General features: G+C 40.8%; 8 protein-coding genes across 8 annotated transcripts; 4 read left to right on the forward strand and 4 right to left on the reverse strand.

Annotated features, from left to right (window-relative positions):
- The first annotated feature begins 32 nt into the window (after positions 1-32).
- V1514DRAFT_330719 (P-loop containing nucleoside triphosphate hydrolase protein) lies at positions 33-2,875 on the forward strand. Its single transcript, XM_066927550.1, has 2 exons — positions 33-1,999; positions 2,063-2,875. The coding sequence occupies exons 1-2, from the start codon at positions 152-154 to the stop codon at positions 2,531-2,533; spliced, it is 2,319 nt and encodes a 772-aa protein (XP_066783562.1). The 5' UTR covers positions 33-151; the 3' UTR covers positions 2,534-2,875.
- V1514DRAFT_356875 (fungal-specific transcription factor domain-containing protein) lies at positions 2,608-5,880 on the reverse strand (the record flags this gene model as incomplete). The annotated part of the gene is made up of 2 exons (XM_066929651.1): positions 2,608-5,468; positions 5,544-5,880. 2 exons carry the CDS (start codon positions 5,878-5,880, stop codon positions 3,022-3,024), a joined length of 2,784 nt encoding a protein of 927 aa, XP_066783563.1. The 3' UTR covers positions 2,608-3,021.
- A 255-nt stretch (positions 5,881-6,135) lies between these two features.
- On the reverse strand, positions 6,136-7,346 carry V1514DRAFT_330726 (uncharacterized protein). The gene is made up of 4 exons (XM_066927551.1): positions 7,248-7,346; positions 6,732-7,175; positions 6,582-6,667; positions 6,136-6,523 (listed from the first exon to the last, which is right to left on the reverse strand). Exons 1-4 carry the CDS (start codon positions 7,277-7,279, stop codon positions 6,408-6,410), a joined length of 678 nt encoding a protein of 225 aa, XP_066783564.1. The 5' UTR covers positions 7,280-7,346; the 3' UTR covers positions 6,136-6,407.
- A 556-nt stretch (positions 7,347-7,902) lies between these two features.
- V1514DRAFT_330728 (Mpp10 protein-domain-containing protein) lies at positions 7,903-10,353 on the reverse strand. Its single transcript, XM_066927552.1, has 2 exons — positions 8,804-10,353; positions 7,903-8,722 (listed from the first exon to the last, which is right to left on the reverse strand). The coding sequence occupies exons 1-2, from the start codon at positions 10,325-10,327 to the stop codon at positions 8,066-8,068; spliced, it is 2,181 nt and encodes a 726-aa protein (XP_066783565.1). The 5' UTR covers positions 10,328-10,353; the 3' UTR covers positions 7,903-8,065.
- Positions 10,354-10,496: 143 nt separating this feature from the next.
- On the forward strand, positions 10,497-12,251 carry V1514DRAFT_363120 (uncharacterized protein). Its single transcript, XM_066929757.1, has 4 exons — positions 10,497-10,623; positions 10,690-11,353; positions 11,427-11,575; positions 11,624-12,251. The coding sequence occupies exons 2-4, from the start codon at positions 10,742-10,744 to the stop codon at positions 12,039-12,041; spliced, it is 1,179 nt and encodes a 392-aa protein (XP_066783566.1). The 5' UTR covers positions 10,497-10,623; positions 10,690-10,741; the 3' UTR covers positions 12,042-12,251.
- Positions 12,252-12,409: 158 nt separating this feature from the next.
- V1514DRAFT_352210 (uncharacterized protein) lies at positions 12,410-13,575 on the forward strand. Its single transcript, XM_066929486.1, has 2 exons — positions 12,410-12,731; positions 12,787-13,575. The coding sequence occupies exons 1-2, from the start codon at positions 12,656-12,658 to the stop codon at positions 13,194-13,196; spliced, it is 486 nt and encodes a 161-aa protein (XP_066783567.1). The 5' UTR covers positions 12,410-12,655; the 3' UTR covers positions 13,197-13,575.
- A 290-nt stretch (positions 13,576-13,865) lies between these two features.
- V1514DRAFT_330737 (60S ribosomal protein eL22) lies at positions 13,866-14,718 on the forward strand. Its single transcript, XM_066927553.1, has 4 exons — positions 13,866-13,929; positions 14,029-14,064; positions 14,131-14,359; positions 14,413-14,718. The coding sequence occupies exons 1-4, from the start codon at positions 13,918-13,920 to the stop codon at positions 14,502-14,504; spliced, it is 369 nt and encodes a 122-aa protein (XP_066783568.1). The 5' UTR covers positions 13,866-13,917; the 3' UTR covers positions 14,505-14,718.
- Positions 14,679-15,772, reverse strand: V1514DRAFT_330739 (uncharacterized protein). The gene has a single exon (XM_066927554.1). The coding sequence runs from the start codon at positions 15,753-15,755 to the stop codon at positions 14,754-14,756; it is 1,002 nt and encodes a 333-aa protein (XP_066783569.1). The 5' UTR covers positions 15,756-15,772; the 3' UTR covers positions 14,679-14,753.
- Positions 15,773-16,512: the final 740 nt, after the last annotated feature.

Genomic DNA, 16,512 nt, shown 5'->3' on the forward strand with positions numbered 1-16,512 from the left:
GACCAAATCTCATCCCAATTGTTCAGCCCGCGAAAAAAAACAAAAAAAAAAAGTGAACCGATTATTTTCTATCAAAAAAAAAAATAAAAAGAACCACGAAACCACACTCAATCGAACCAACAACCAACAGTTAAAAAATCGTTTTTTTGCGATGTTTTCGCTGAGTGTTAGGTTGACTGGTCTGACAGGTCGTGCGCTCGGCAGGTCGTGCGCTCATCCGCCGGCTTCTTGCCGGCTGTTTGTTCGGCCAGCGAGCTCCACGGCAGCCGCGGCGGCAGCAACTGAACCTCAAGTCGAAGTTTCACAGCCGGTACATGCCACGTTGGAAGAAATTATTTCAAATCTTAGCGAGGAAGACAATTCTAGGCTGGGTTTAATGCGAAACATTGGTATCTCCGCCCACATTGACTCAGGCAAGACAACATTTACTGAACGTGTTCTTTACTACACGGGTCGTATCAAGGCCATCCATGAAGTTCGTGGAAAAGATAACGTCGGTGCCAAAATGGACTCAATGGATCTTGAACGTGAAAAAGGTATCACGATTCAATCTGCTGCCACGTACTGTGATTGGGACAAGGTCGAAAAGAATGGCGAATTAAAAAAATATCATTTCAATTTAATCGATACGCCCGGTCACATTGATTTCACAATTGAAGTTGAACGTGCACTCAGAGTTTTGGATGGTGCTGTGCTTGTCGTGTGTGCAGTTTCAGGAGTGCAATCGCAGACAATCACGGTCGACAGACAGATGCGAAGATACAACGTGCCCCGAATTACGTTTATTAATAAGATGGACCGAATGGGTGCTGACCCCTGGCGTGCAATTGATCAGATCAAGTCTAAGCTAAAGATTTCTGCTGCCGCAGTTCAAGTTCCAATTGGTGCCGAAAATGAGCTTGAAGGTGTTGTCGATCTTATCAAAAACAAGGCGCTTTACCATGAAGGTGATCGCGGTGAAGTCATTATCGAAAAGGAAATTCCTGAAAACCTTAAGGACTTGGTTGAAGAAAAACGTGCCGTGCTCATCGAGACTCTTGCCGACGCTGATGACGAAATCGCTGAGATCTTTCTTAATGAGGAGGTGCCCACGCCCGAACAACTCGTTGCCGGCATCCGTCGAGCGACCATTGCCAGAAAGTTTACTCCCGTGCTGATGGGGTCTGCGCTTGCCAATAGATCGATCCAGCCTGTTCTTGATGCCGTTTGTGATTACCTTCCCAACCCTTCCGAAGTTGAAAATGTCGCGCTCGATGTGGCCAACAATGAAGCCAAGATTTTACTACCACCTTATAAAAACGAGCCATTGGTAGGATTGGCGTTCAAACTTGAAGAGGGAAAGTTTGGCCAGCTCACTTATATTAGAGTGTATCAGGGCACCTTGTACAAGGGCATGATGCTTGTCAACACGCGAACCGGCAAGAAGATTAAATTGGCACGTCTTGTTCGCATGCATTCAAATGAAATGGAAGATGTTCAAGAAGTTCATGCTGGTGAAATTTGTGCCACGTTCGGTGTTGATTGTTCTTCCGGTGACACGTTTACTGATGGCACGTTAAAATACGCCATGACTTCCATGTTTGTACCCGATCCTGTTATTTCGCTTTCGATCCAACCCAAGACCAGGGACAGCGGTAATTTTTCTCGGGCGTTAAACCGATTTCAGAAGGAAGACCCCACGTTTAGGGTCACGTTTGATCCCGAATCCAAGGAAACCGTTATATCTGGCATGGGTGAACTTCATTTAGAGATTTATGTCGAACGAATGCGCAGAGAGTACAAGGTCGATTGTGCTACCGGTCAACCTCAGGTTGCGTATCGAGAAACGATTGAGAAACAGGTTACATTTGATTTCACTCACAAAAAGCAAAGTGGCGGTGCCGGACAGTATGCCAGACTTATGGGTACTCTCGGTCCTAGTGACAATGATGAAAATGTTTATCAGGGAAGTGTATTTGGTGGCAAAGTTCCTGAGAAGTTTTTGGTTGCAGCTGGAAAGGTGTGTATCTACATGGATATATGGTTTTTTTTTTTGCTAATGGTTTTTCTTTTTTTTTGGCAGGGTTTCTACGATGGTTGTGAAAAAGGCCCTCTTTGCGGTTACAAGGTTTTGGGAACCAAAATGGTGGTTAATGATGGTAATACTCACGTTGTCGATTCATCCGAAACATCTTTCCGATTCGCAGGCTTGATGGCACTCAGGGAAACATTTTTGGAAGCCAAGCCAACAATTTTGGAACCAATCATGGACGTTGCCATCACGGCACCGATCGAATTTCAAGGAAACGTGATTGGACTCATGAACAAGCGCAACGCAACCATTACCGATACCGATATCGGATCGGATGAATTCACGCTTCATGCTGAATGTTCACTTAACGAAATGTTTGGATTTTCGACCGTGTTGAGAGCAAATACGCAGGGCAAGGGTGAGTTCACTTTGGAATTTAAGCATTACACCAAGGCTCCAGGTCAGCTTCAAAAGCAACTGATTGATGCTTATCAGAAGCAGCTTAAGGAAAGCAGAGCTTAACAAACATTTGTCAGTTTCCACATTTAATCACTTGTAATATATTATTTACCTTACTCTATCTATATCTATCAACCTTTTTTTCTTTTGTTTTTTTAATTTCTTTCGGGGTAATACATTCGGTTTAGTGTTGCGAGTATTAAAGTCTGATGATGAATTTGTTACGATTTATTGTATATACGTTTTTTTCTTTCTCTTTTCTATATATATAAAAGCGTTGTGTTATTATATAAAAAAAAACGAGATTTTTGCAAAAAAAAAAAAAAAAAAAATTTCAAATTGGAGAAGCCTGCTATATATATTTATGTACAAAATTCCATTTGGTCCAAGACCAAAAAATAAAACCCTTTGATTTGCTTAGCGTATATTCGAAATCACACCATATCAACTGAACCCATATATGTTTAACCATTATTAAAAAAAACACCAGTTATGTTATACATTGAAAGAATAAATAAAAAAAGCAAAGAAATTAAGAAAACAAAAAGAGATCAGTTTTGCGTAAATCGGGTCGATTGCAAATATCCATCTAACGTAGTATCGTTGTACAACTCCGAAGGGCTCCAATTCATATTGCTATTCGTAAACGCATCATTTGGAGTATTCGACGTCACCATGTTGCTGGACGAAATGCTCATGGCAGCGGAACCGGTTTCCTGTGAATATGATGATTGCGCAAAAATATGTTGAACTTCATGATGATGTATTTCAACCTTGTTTGCAAAAGATTCCTGCCCGAGGCTAATCTGTTGCTGCTCATGTTGTTGCTGGTCGACCAATTCTTGCATTTCTCTCAAGCTTGCTTCTATCCGCAGACGGTCGGTCCGCAACATTTCCAATTTTTTGGCCACTTCAGCTGGTGAGCTTAACACTGCAGGAACAGGCTTACCACTTATTATATCGCCACCAAATGCACCGCATTTTCCTGCACTTTCATCAAAACCTGATTGTTCAGAAACCACCGGATTTGACGATTGTTGTGGCATAAAGTTATTGTTGTTTTTCTGATATAAATGACCCATTTCATTACTAGCCATGAGATTATCAATAATACTAACGTCATTTAACACTACCTTACTGTTTTCTGAAGGCCACGTCTCGATTGGCTGACGGCCTTGCACGTTAATCGAATCAGGCCAAGCAACAGATTGCGAATTCAACGTGCGGCCGGGCGGGTTTTTAAAATAATCAGCTGCTGCGGCAGGACTTATGCCAATGTTAATATCACGCTGTGCATCGGCAGGCGATGAATTTTGAGAGTCAAGACTTGGAGGTTCAGAAACTGATGATCGCGATATTGGCGAGTTGTCATCCTGCATGCAACTCGCGCTTTCAGACATATTCGCCATATCAATCTCTAACTGTAGCAAAAACGACTGCGCAATGAAGATATTGTCCTTTGTATTTTCCAAAGCCGTCAATAAAAAATCCAGCTGCTGTTTCGAATAATAATCCGAACTTTCGGGTGATGCCTTCATAGCCTGAATAAAACACCGTGCTGCTAGATAAATGCAAAAAACCATAAAGCTATCAAACGTGTTACTATCGTAATGGCAACACATTTGCATCAATTTGGCAATTTCAGAAGCAGCATGCAAACATCGTGTTCGGCTTTCATTAAACAAAGATTCATGTGACGTTGATTTTCGAATGCGATATGCCGTAGCTTGATGAAGACATATGGTGGCTGCATGAAGACACATCATCACAGCTGCAAGAGACGCAGACATGGATATCTGCGATTTGTATTCGCTGGGCAAGGCCAACATAACCAAGTGAATGGAATTATCAATATACCTATATCTCTCAAGAAATCCAGGAGGAGCCCTGCCGATTTCCCAAATTCTAGAATCACCTCTGTGCAAATGATAATGAATACGTCCGAACAATGATACAGTAAGAACCCGATGAGCAAATAATGAAAGCCTCTTGATGTGCTTGGAACCAGAAGATTCAAAAACTTGGGACAACTTGCAAGTTTCCTCTTTTTTGCCAGTTTCAAATGCTTGACTACTTGCAGGCAAATTTGTCATGATGTCAAGTTCATCAAGTGCTAACGGCCAGCCGGTCGCTATACTGGCATATTGATCACAGCAAAAAGCCGCCCAAAACGTTCGTCTCCGCTCCTCTTTTTCAATCCAATCCTTTGGTGGAGGCAAGCAATGTTTTAATCCAGAATCTTCAGTATCCAATACGTTGCACTGAAGCATCAAAGTAGATCTGCATGCCATACCGGCTGACAACCATGCTCTCGGGAAAAACATCACACTAAACTCATACTGGCAAACTAAAATCCACGCCTGTGTATAGCTAATTGTTCCGATATGTTCACCAAACCCTTTTAGTTGAATTTGTTCAAGATATTTTCGGGTTCTGTTGTAAAAAATTTGTGCATATTGTCGCAGCTTTGGAGACGCCAAAGCACCCGTCATCCATATTGCGTATCTTAAGTAAATTGGTGGTTGTAATGGCTCGGGACTTCTTATGGCAGAGATATATCTAGACCGATGAATCATCGGGAAATTGACATGTGATATACTGAAATATGCCTCGTGAACTGCATCAATGATTTCCTGTGGTGGTAGCGGCTCTTCCATACCAAGCGAGATCATATCCCAAAATCCATCCGAATTTGAAAGTGACGACGCAGTAGAAAAATTCAAGTCTATATTTCCAAATTGTGAGTCCAATTGGTTGGGAAGTCCTCGCGGTAATTGACCGACCAAAGGACTTTGAGTATAAGATGGGTATGAGGGTGAATGTGAAACTGGCGGAATGTTGGGAATCGTAAAAGTATCATTCGACTGATTTGAAGATACTGATAAAGGAGTAGTATTCGTAATCTTCTTGTTGTTGTTGTTGTTGTTGTTGGTGCCCGAAGTCACGGAGGCTTGACCGTCATTATTGACTTTGGAAGTAAGAAGGCCTTCAACATGTGCTGCCCAATGATATTGTCAGCTAAACGATACAATGACTCTTAATTCGAAGAAAAAAAAAAAAGAAACCCACTAACCCAATCGTTGCTCTAAATGTTTAACGTAACTTCTTTTTGGTCCGGACTTCTTTCTTGTCTCCTCATAGACGCACTCGTAATTCCGCCTGGAGCAAGTAGCACATGTAGGCCGACCGCCGTCGCATCGCAGCTTCCTTTTCCGGCAAGCCACACAAGCTATTCGTTTGGACAACGGAATGCCTTCATTAGGTGCACTCGCAGTTTGCCTCTGTTGCGAGTCAGGCCGCAGATCGCCATTGCCGTTCTGATTATTTTGAAGCTGACGATCGGTCTGATGAGCTTGCGTCGGCACATCGCACGAACCCGATGAGTCCTCAGAATCGGACACGCGACTCATTCTCTATCAAACCAGAAAGAAAAGTATTAATGTTCTCGGTAAGCCTGCCGGTCAGTCGTTAGTCGGTTGCACGCAGTTAAATTCAAACGATCAAAGAATGGCAGCTTACTCATAAGGTCATTCATTCACGAGATATCTTTTCTTTGTCAGCCGTGCACAATATAAAAAGTCAAACTTTGCTTCGCGCCTCGCGCTGACGCAAAACACGTAAATTCAGTCAGTTTATACGAGCAAATAAATAATAAATACGTGGAATAAAGCTTTGTTGACTTTGTATTGTTAATTCTGTTAATTTACTAGACGTGTTAGTACTCGTGTAGTTCAATACGATTGCTACAAGTTGAACAAATCGTATTAAATTAAAATTATATTATTATTATTATATCGCAAGACTCCATTTTCCCTTCATTTATCCAGTCCCGGTATCGTATATTCAACAAAAAAAAAAGCCCCATTAAAAAACAAAAAAAAAATTCAAATCCCGTAATGCATGTAAAATTGTAAATATATATAACGTAAGTTCAGTTCTATAAAGGCGACGTAATTACTGGCGCTGGCGAAGGTGCCGCCGATTTTACCCTTGCGTTTTGGCCATGACTGCCCCTGTAGGCATCGTACTGAAGCACCACCGGCAAAAGCTGGTCTGGTTCGATATTAGATTTTTTTTTTTTTGTATCTCTAGTTCACGGTGGGCCACATACCTGGTGTTGTCGTGTTAACAAACACGTTGTTGACATCATGCGCTTGGAAAAGCCGTTTAATTTTAGCTTTGACCTCGTCACCAATTCTATTTGATGCGTTAGTAATTGATTCAACAATAAACTTTTTGCATATAGTTAGTTGTAACGTACTGGTTATGATCATCAGGCTCGACCCGGTCATCGGACCCATGGCATTTTGCATGTTTTAATGAATCCATTCGAGTGCGTGGCCGTTTGTTGACTGGCTTCATAATGATCACGTCGGCACTGCCATATGTTTTGCACGTTGCCGCAAGCGTGGGGACAATGTACTTGATTGTTTGCTCCTCGTCATTCACACTGCTAAAAATAACCAAGTCTAGTCTGGATTCGCGGTCGGCAAACCGCCTGATTCTTTCAAACTCTTGACCGTCCTCTTCCTCGTCCTCGTGGTCATTTTCGTCATCACTGTCGAAAAGATAATGCAACGAAGCAGACGGGATTCTTGTTTTGGCACGTTGAAAAGAGGCAGTCTCATGTTGACGTGCAGTAACGTAGACAGTGCAGTGCGAGCTCAAGAGCTGCAGGATCAAAAAATCTAGCGCAAGCGCATCGCTTGATCGTGCGACATGTCAGTCATGATTATGATGATGACGATGATGAATATGTAAAAAATGGCAGACATACCCGACTATTAGCACTACCGCGCCTTCTAACATGGATGGGGATGACTGAATGGGAACGTAATTCGACGTTGAAGAGAGATCTACGGCGGGTTATACGATAGCAGTCATGGTCTATATATACATATACATAGTTATTTATATTTACATGGGACAGTTGGAAAAAACTCGGACCAGCTGTCAAGTGATACGTTTTTACGGGGGCGAAAATCATGCCATCTTTTTGCAACGGTTGAGTAGTGTTTGTATATGTTGGTTGCACCGCGAAAAAAGTACGAATCCCTTGAAATATTAAATGGCATAAAATTTAAGGTTGGAAGTTGCATTTTCAGTAAATCGGATGATTCAGTGGATCTTTGCGGTGTCAAAACTAAACCCCATCATACAATAAATAATTTGCTTCGACACTTTTGAATTAGGAAAACGTGCCGAGAGTCAAAACGAAAGGAAAAGATTTCCGAACCCGATCAGCGTGCGATCTGCTGACCGAACTCGGTAAAGAACCCGGTTTGAAGTAGTTCATGATTATCCGTCAAAAAAGCATTTTGACAAATAATCACCTACGATTTGGTTACTTATTATAATTAACGAACTTTGTATGGGTTTTTATTTTGAGATGTTTCATTATGCCGCGGGTCCATAGTTTTTAAGGTTGGAAAGCTGCATTTTCAGTAGAAATCGGACGATTCATAAAAAGGGGCAACTAATTATAGTCATTTCAAGGGGTTAGTACTTTGTCACAATGGATATATATAACTAGTACTGCATATTTACTTAAAATGCCCGTTATTGATGCAATCTAACCTATTTCCAGCATATCATTCATGCCTTCAGCCTGCCATCCACATCTCGCTTTTCTCCTCCCTTCCCAATCACAGTGACGTTGCCCTTTTTCAGTGTTTCAATCACGCTGGCCCGGCTGCCGTCCTTCTGTGCCCTCACTTTTCTGTCCTCCAACCGTTTGGCCTCTCTCTTTGCGTGCTTGGCCTTCTCTCGCCGCCGCCTGCGCTTGCGCTCGTCCCGAGTAAGCTCGTCACGTGATGCCGGCAGGCCATCGCCGGTAAGGACTTCGTTTGAATCCTTACTCTTGCCGTTAAGGGGCACGTAAACTTCTTGCGGCGCCAACCGGCTCTCTGTAGACATCGTCACGGGCTGGGCGTCTTCCATCGAAATAGCAGCCGCATTGGCAACAATAGAAATAGAAGGCTTGGCAGGCTTTGGAACAAAATGCCATGATGACAGTGCATCAAGCTTATGAGTAATACTGTTAAACAGATCTTCAATCTCCTTATGTGCCTCCTTCAGTCGTGAATCTTCCTCTGTTGGATTGTTTTCAGCATCCACAGACCTCAAATGCTCCTCTTCATAGATCTGCGCCAGGGACTTTGAAGATTTATTCTCATCGACATCAACAAGTTTACTTCGCTTAAAAGGAGTAATGCTATCTGGATTGCGACGTGGCAAATCATCAAAGTCATACTATTATTAAAAAAAAATTAAATTGTTAGGTCGAACCGTCATGGAAAAAAAAAAAATTAATCGTAAAAGTCGTAAACTTACGTTCTGAATCCTTTTCCGAATCAATTCCTCCAATGTCTCCGTAACTTCCTTTGTAATCACTGGAACTGGCTTTGCACCACGGTCAAATTCAAGATCTTCTTCCAAAATCGAATTCAACGGTCTGTTCATTGCCTTGGCTTCTCCCATCAATGTCCAGTTTTTCTTGGCAACATTTGCCTCTTCAAGTTCAGCTATCTGAGCCTGCAATTTTCGTTGCATCTTTTCATGATTTGATAATTTTTGACCATTCTCATCTGCTTCTTCATCTTCACTCTCTCCTGCATCATCAAACAAATCTTTCTTGAGCGATCCCATGGCTGTCTCAAGGTCTTCTTCATTGGTATTATTATCCAATCCTTGGAAACTTTTCTTTTCGCCGTTCTTTTTAAAATAATTTTTACCCTTCTTGCCGCGCTTGGAACCCTTTGGAGGAGCAAAGAAATCCTCGTATCGAACGTCGTTTGCATTGTCATTCAAACCACCACTACCGCCGCCACCATTTCCACCAAAATCATGATTTTCAAGATCGTCTTCATCGTAATCGTCCGAGTCAGAATCTTCTTCATTTTCGTTGCCGGCATGTCTACCACGTGATGGTTTAAGTGTTCCCGATTCGATCTCATCGGGATCAGCAAAAAAATCAATCTCGTCGTCATCGTCATCTTCATCTTCGCCAAAAGCACCATTATGTTCGGCGTCTTCAGTAAATCGATTAAATTCATCTATATCAAAGAACTGGTCGTTAAGTCCGTGCACATCTTTAACAGGCGATTCTGCTAAAATAATATCGTCGTCGTTCTCCTCTTTTTCATCTAATTCTTCCTCTTCAATGTCAATTTGGTTTTCATCATCTTCATCTCCTTCACTCTGGTCTTCTTCTATCTCGTCATCACCGACGACAAACCCATCCAGATCGTCGACTTCGTCTTCTGATTCATCTACTTCATCCTCATTTTGGTCCACGTCACTCCGTTCTCCATCCTCATCTTCACTGGCAATGTCATCAACTAAAGGATGAGAAAGTTCATCATTGCCCAATTCATCATCATCATCGTCTTCCTCTTCTGATCCAATCTCAGAGTCAACCTCGATTTCATCTTCCTCATCTGTCTCTGCTCCAGACTCAGATTCAATACTATCGCTTTCTACTTCCTCATTTTCGTCATCTTCACTATTGTCTTCAGGAGCTGCTAATTTTCTCCGCTTGGCCAATTTTTCCAGCCCATCATCTTCCTCCTCTGACTCCTCACCGGTTACCGACACGTAATTTTCATAAAGCACTTTGTCTGCCACTGTTTCTAAAACCAGTCTAGCCTGCTCCCATATCTGCAACGAGTCTAGTCCATTAATAAAGATGCCATCCTTGAACACTTTTGAATACTCTTTGGCAACCGGATCCAAATAAAACTTCACGGACTGCTTGGCTGATTCTTGCAACTCGGTCGTCGGTAGTAAAAGTTGTTCAGGAGCTTCTGACAATGTCTCCCGCAATATTTGTGCCTTGTCTGACGTTTGATCTGCCATGACTTCACTGCAAGTATACGAGGTCGCAAAACTTGTTGCTTTTCAAATTTTAAAAAAATTTGAGAGAACCTTGCTGCTGGGACCATAGGGTCAGGGTAAAATCCTACCCGCGCCCTTGTTCGCACTTAAAAGCTTCGGCACGATGGCGTCTATCAAAACTATAACTATAATCTGATATCAAATATGACCACGTCTGCAGTGCTTGCAAAGATCGGTCATTAAAAATAGTTTGAAACCGCATATTGTGACGTTTGTTCAATTGCAAGCGAGCGTGTTGTTGCGCCCGTGCTGGAACCGTATGTGAATTCGAATATATGATTCGCCGGAGTTCGGTATTTCAACATTGAGCTAACACGCTAAAGTGTCATTTTTCTTTGGTGGCACTTATATCAGTTACCTATTGCTTGGTTTATAATGCTGACGGAAATACAAGCACAAGTTTTGGCTACCAAAAATGGCACTTTTCCAGAGGTGGCCGTTGCTTTGCTATCTACGTTACCAGTGCCGGATGAACAGTCATTTTACTGCGCATGCGACGTTTTGGCAATGCTGGAGGAAAGTGTTGCTCAAGAAACTAACAATATAAATATAAATATGGTTTTGAATGGAGAGTACTTTTTGTATCACGTGTACGAGCATTACGGATCTTTGGAGATGAATCCGTTTCTGGCCCATTTTATTGCGACTTACAACGCTGGCAAGAGCTTAGATCCAAATTCAAACTTTCAAAGCAAACTTAGATTTGCTCAAGCTGCGATCACTTCAATCATTTTGTCTGGGCAAACAAGGGACATATTGGCAAGCGGTGCGCCTTTTTTAACACCAACAAGTTTTGCGGACAAAGCACAAGAGTTGTTGAAAGAAGTAGACACCAATAAATTTAAAGCTGCTCTTGTGAATCTGGGAGTGCTGGATTCTTCTGATCAGGTCAGCTATTTCAATGACCCCAGTCATGAGCAGTACGAGTATATATCTGGCATTTTAAAACGCTCCACATTAACAGAATTGCTAGATGACGAGATCGAGGTAAAAAAAAAAAAAATTGGCACCAACATTGAAAATTTTAATTCACCATCTAACACTAATTATATGCGTTTAGATGGTCTTGCATGTACTGTCTAATGACGTGTCACTATTATTAACATCCGTTGGCCTATCCATTGATACTGTTACGGCTATGCTTTATGTTAATCCACGTTTGACAAGATCGTTAATATTGCTTTTGCTATCTACCAATTTGAGATCTGAGTATGCCAAATGATCTATATGTGGCGCTTTGTTCACTAACGTGTGCAGTGTTCTTGATGTTTTGCAATGTCTTCCTCCAACGCTTCCGGTTCTGGAGGTTATAAACTATTTAATCACGCCAACAACGTCATCTTTAGAGATAAAATCTGTCATTTCTTCCGTTCTAGTCGATGAAGAGCAGTCAGCATTACTACATGCATTTTTGTCTAATGCGACCCGATTATTAGAAGCCAGTGCAAGCACTCAGGCTGACGAGGTGACAACGAGACCCGTTCAACTTCTTTGCTTATTTATTCAATCTTTGCTTCGAACCGGGGTTATCAATTTGAAGGAATACGTTTATGAAATTCAGGCGCTTACGCTTAGTTTTATTTACGTTGTTGAAGCCCGCGAGTTGTTTCAGCTGATTGTTGCAGAAGATCATGCTGGGCAGTCACTTCCCCGGACATCTGTGCCGGTGCTATAACAAAAGAGAGGGATTTTAGTTTTTCGGTGTACACTAGGCGAATTTGATATCAGGAGGCGTATTGGACATTTTTATTATTACGGTAAATACGTATTAACTTTTTTTTTTCTTTTTTTTTTTCACACAGTCTATAACTTGACCTATATATAACTATGTATTTGTCAATATGTTAAATTGAAATTGTTGAAACCAAATATAAATATATATACATGAATTGTGATAAACTTAAAAAACTAGTACCGTAGTAAATGACGTACGCCAAATGGCACGCGGCATATACAAAATGCATGTAAAGAAGGAATTGACGCCACAGTGGCTGGTAAAAGCAATGATGATCAGAAATAGCAACATTTTGCCTCCCGTTTCTAATTTCCTCCGTTTCTGGAACATTTAAAACGAAGAAGGTCATTTGTTTTTATACTTGTCGATAGAACGCCTGGACTGGTTATTCGTCTACATTATCAACCAGACCAGAACTTGTTCCGGATTTGTATGCGTTTTTAACCTTGCATCAACGGTTATCATACTCACATTCGCTTCTGCATAACCTATAAGTTGCTGCTCGCAAACCTACATTTCCAAATATTGCTTGTTTTTTTTTTGGGGAATTATTCATGATGCGTGTCATCCCAAGTTCAGTTTTAATAATTTTTTTATTGCTGATACAGCTTGTTAAGACTCAAGTAGTTGGTATGAGTGCTAATTTACGCGTCGCGTTGTTCAATACTAACCAGTCCTCGTTTAGATGTAACTACTACAACGTCATCAAGTACTTCAACTTTGTCGTCATCTTCTACTTCTACTTCTTCTACTTCTTCTTCTTCTTCCAGCTCGTCATCTACTGTGACGGCTGAAGCCACCAGTGTCTGGATGACACTTACTTTAGATAACGGCGCGATCACGACCACGGTTTTCACTGCGTATTCGCAACAATTTTCACAAATGTATTCATCTTTCTCAGTTCCGGCATCTGGATCGATCGGATTGGGCACAATATCTGGAACTATTGGAGTTGTGAAGCCTACTGCGTCAGAAGAGTCAAATGGCGCAGGTCGGACAATGACTGATGCCAATTCACATGTTGGGTTTGTCGCATGTATGATTGCCATGCTTGTGGCCGGCATTACAGGGTATGGAGGTTTTTTTATGCTATAGAAGCCCACACGAGGTTGGTCATAAATTTATGTATATTTTTTGAAGTTCGTGATGGTTGCACTGCAGCACTAGAGTACCGTTTTTTTTGTTGTTCATATGTTATGCCTGCTTGATGTATGGAGTTTTTTTTTTTCATATTTTATTTTCTTCACTTGTTTTTATAGATATTTTGTATGTATATGTCTTGTTTTTGAGACTTTTTTTTTTATGTTGATGGCGTTTTATTTGTTGCATGTTGATAGGTTAGTTAGGGCAGGAGAATGATGAGGCATTTACGGGTCAACGATTTTCCTGTAAGTGCTGCATTTTCCATAACATATTCATATATGTCCTACTGGAAAAGTACGAATTTAAATGAATTTGATTATTAAGTTTTAGTAAGATTTTCATGTATATTTAATTTATTGTATATTTATTTTATGGCCTCTGTTTGATGTTTAAAAAAGACAAGTATTTCCTTGTCTCGATGTACCGGATTCTGCGGAATAAGATAACGAGTCAAATAAAAACAAATTACCCTGCCTTGTTTTGGCAATTTAGGGCTTTACCAATAGGGCGCAAAAGTGCGACTGCCATTTTGTTGTGACTGCGGTTTTTGACGATTAGCAAACCGCCATGGCCAGTTCACGCTAAAGACAGCGCGAGCGTTCATTACGGGATTCATTGCTCCTTCTTGTTACGGTCACCGATCAACTCAAACTTATCGTCATATACTATCGCAATGGCACCAGCTGTACGTTTTTCTCGCTTTGCTGGCAAATGATATATTTGTCTTGTTGTATATATATATTGTTATTGGCAGTAGGCTGAGACTTTTTTTTTATTATTATAGAAAACCTCCAAGAAGGCCACCAAGGTCACCTCTAAGGTAAGAGTTACTTGCGCAGCAGGATAGGTATCCCAAGTTCGAGTTTATACTAACAAACGTGTATAGTACATTGTTGACTACACCAACGTTGCTAGCATCATTGATGAGGAAGGTTTCATTACTTTCTTGAACAACAAGATCAAGGTTGACGGCCGGACTGGCAACCTCGGCGACGTTATCTCTATCGCCAAGGAGGGTGATTCCAAGATTGCTGTTGTGTCACACACTCAGTTCTCTGGCAGATACCTCAAGTACCTCACCAAGAAGTACCTTAAGAAGACCAACATCCGTGACTGTACGTGCAAAAAAAGGATGTTTTATCGACTGATTACTAACTTATTATAATAGGGCTTCGTGTTGTTTCCGTCTCCAAGGGTGTTTATGAGCTTAGATACTTCAACGTTGTCCTTTCTGATGACGAGGAGGAAGATGAGGAATAAATTATTTAAATTGGTTACGACTACCTAGGGTTCTCAAAATGGTCATATGAAGCAAGCAAAAAAAAAAAAAAGTTGTAATTATATATCGGAGTTTTGAATTTGATAAAAAATTTCGCATGGGTTACAAACTGAAGTACACTCACAAAATATTGCATGCTGTTGAATGCCTGAATATTTTTTTTGTAAAAATTTTCATTGATTTACTATTACAAAACAACAATGCGCCTACTCCCAAAAAATGCCCATGAATCAATTTTTTCTGTACAATCGTAAAAAGAATCTCATGTTTTCAAGTTGAAGAGGGTACTTCAAATGCTCTTCATCAAGACGAAACCACGCCGATTCCTCTTCCCGTAACACGTCCCAATCTTGGTTGCTCACGAGCGTGTGATCAAGCAGAAACTGAACCGGGAATGTCTTGCTGCCGACTTGAATATGCGAATACGAGCCAGCACTTTCGACTACTAATAACAAGGTACCCTTTTGGCAATGCTGGTTCATGAAATTGAGCAACTCAAGTGCTCTCGGTTTGGACTGAGCGAAAAGTTCGTTCGTGGTGAACAACATTGTGATCAATCCCAGAGATTTAAAATCGACAATATCGTTCTTGTCATTAGTAATGTTCCCAGTTGCCGCATGTGCAAAACATGGCACGTCGAGAATATCTGCCTGTTTAAATTCAAGCACGACATTATCTTGATTGTCTGCCTGAGGTATCCATTCATACTCTTTCTGTATTCCATAACTTAATCGGGAAAATACCTCGTCCCAATCAGCAACGTCTATTGCCGTAATCTTTAAGTTTGACGCTTTAATATGACGCGCAATCGTACTCAATGCCAAAACCTCACCACCTGCGCCACCGCCGATGCACAATATTTCTTTCCTGGCTGCCTTAACTGACAACAAGGTTAAAACTTGAGGACAAAGGTCACCAAAAACATGCAAGTATGCCAACGCACGAAATGGCGTCCATCTTAACACGTATGCAAGCAAATTAGGACAAGATCCAAACGCGGCAACATAATTTCGTTCGTAAAGATATGACTTTACGGTTTGAATCTTCGCTGCCAACCTATCCGGATCTGCAAATTCTGTCAAAAATGTCTTTCGAAGTAAAGTTAAAACTGATTGTTGTAAGTTTACATCGCAATACTCATTCAAAATCAATTCGGTTTTGCCGTGTCTTAAATTTTGTCCGCCTCCTCCTCCTCCTCCTCCTGCTGAAAATCGTTGCTGTTTTAATGGCATTTGGACGGTTGCTTGGATGATTCTTGTATTTTATCTGCATCAAGGTTTATTTTTTAAAATAATTCAAGCACAATTATGTAATAACCCATTTCGGGTATGATTATGTAACCATACCGCAACAACTCAAAGTAAAATATCAAGGCTTTTCTGTTGAGGATGCGGAGAAACATATGTTGGATAGGATGGTAAAAGAGTAAGTAACTACGATTGAGAAAACGGAATCCGTATTTATCTTATGAAATAAATTAAATAAATAATTTAGTTTACAATATTAATGAAATACTAAATTGCTTAAAATCACTTGATTGGAAAAAAAAAATTTATGTAAAAGGTTAATTAAATGTATCAATTCAGCAAGAATATTAAAAAAAAATTGCATTGTTCGAATTTTAATTATCATGTACCGATCCGATTGCACCATATAAAAGAAAAAAGACATTTACAATTTTTTAATACTGTTCACGTGAAGAATGATAAGCAAGCAAAAAATTTGACCGAGGCATTCAAAATAAAAATAATGTGTCCAGGCCGGTTTGAAATAGGAAGAACATGTCATTCCGCCTTAACACCTTGCTCCCAGTTTTGCATCATACAGAGAACCCAGAGCAAACAGACCAAAGCAAGCTTCCAGAGTTTTTAAAGCACTACAAAAAATTACCTGAAAATACCAAATATCATTTCAAACCACTTCAGTTCGCAACATGAATCCGGCCGTGTCGTCGTCGGTTGTCAAGGAAGGCCTGCTGAACATTTCCAA

The sequence above is a fragment of the Lipomyces japonicus genome, assembly GCF_038497905.1.
Source record: "Lipomyces japonicus strain CBS 7319 unplaced genomic scaffold V1514scaffold_18, whole genome shotgun sequence".
Taxonomy (NCBI): Eukaryota; Fungi; Ascomycota; class Lipomycetes; order Lipomycetales; family Lipomycetaceae; genus Lipomyces; species Lipomyces japonicus.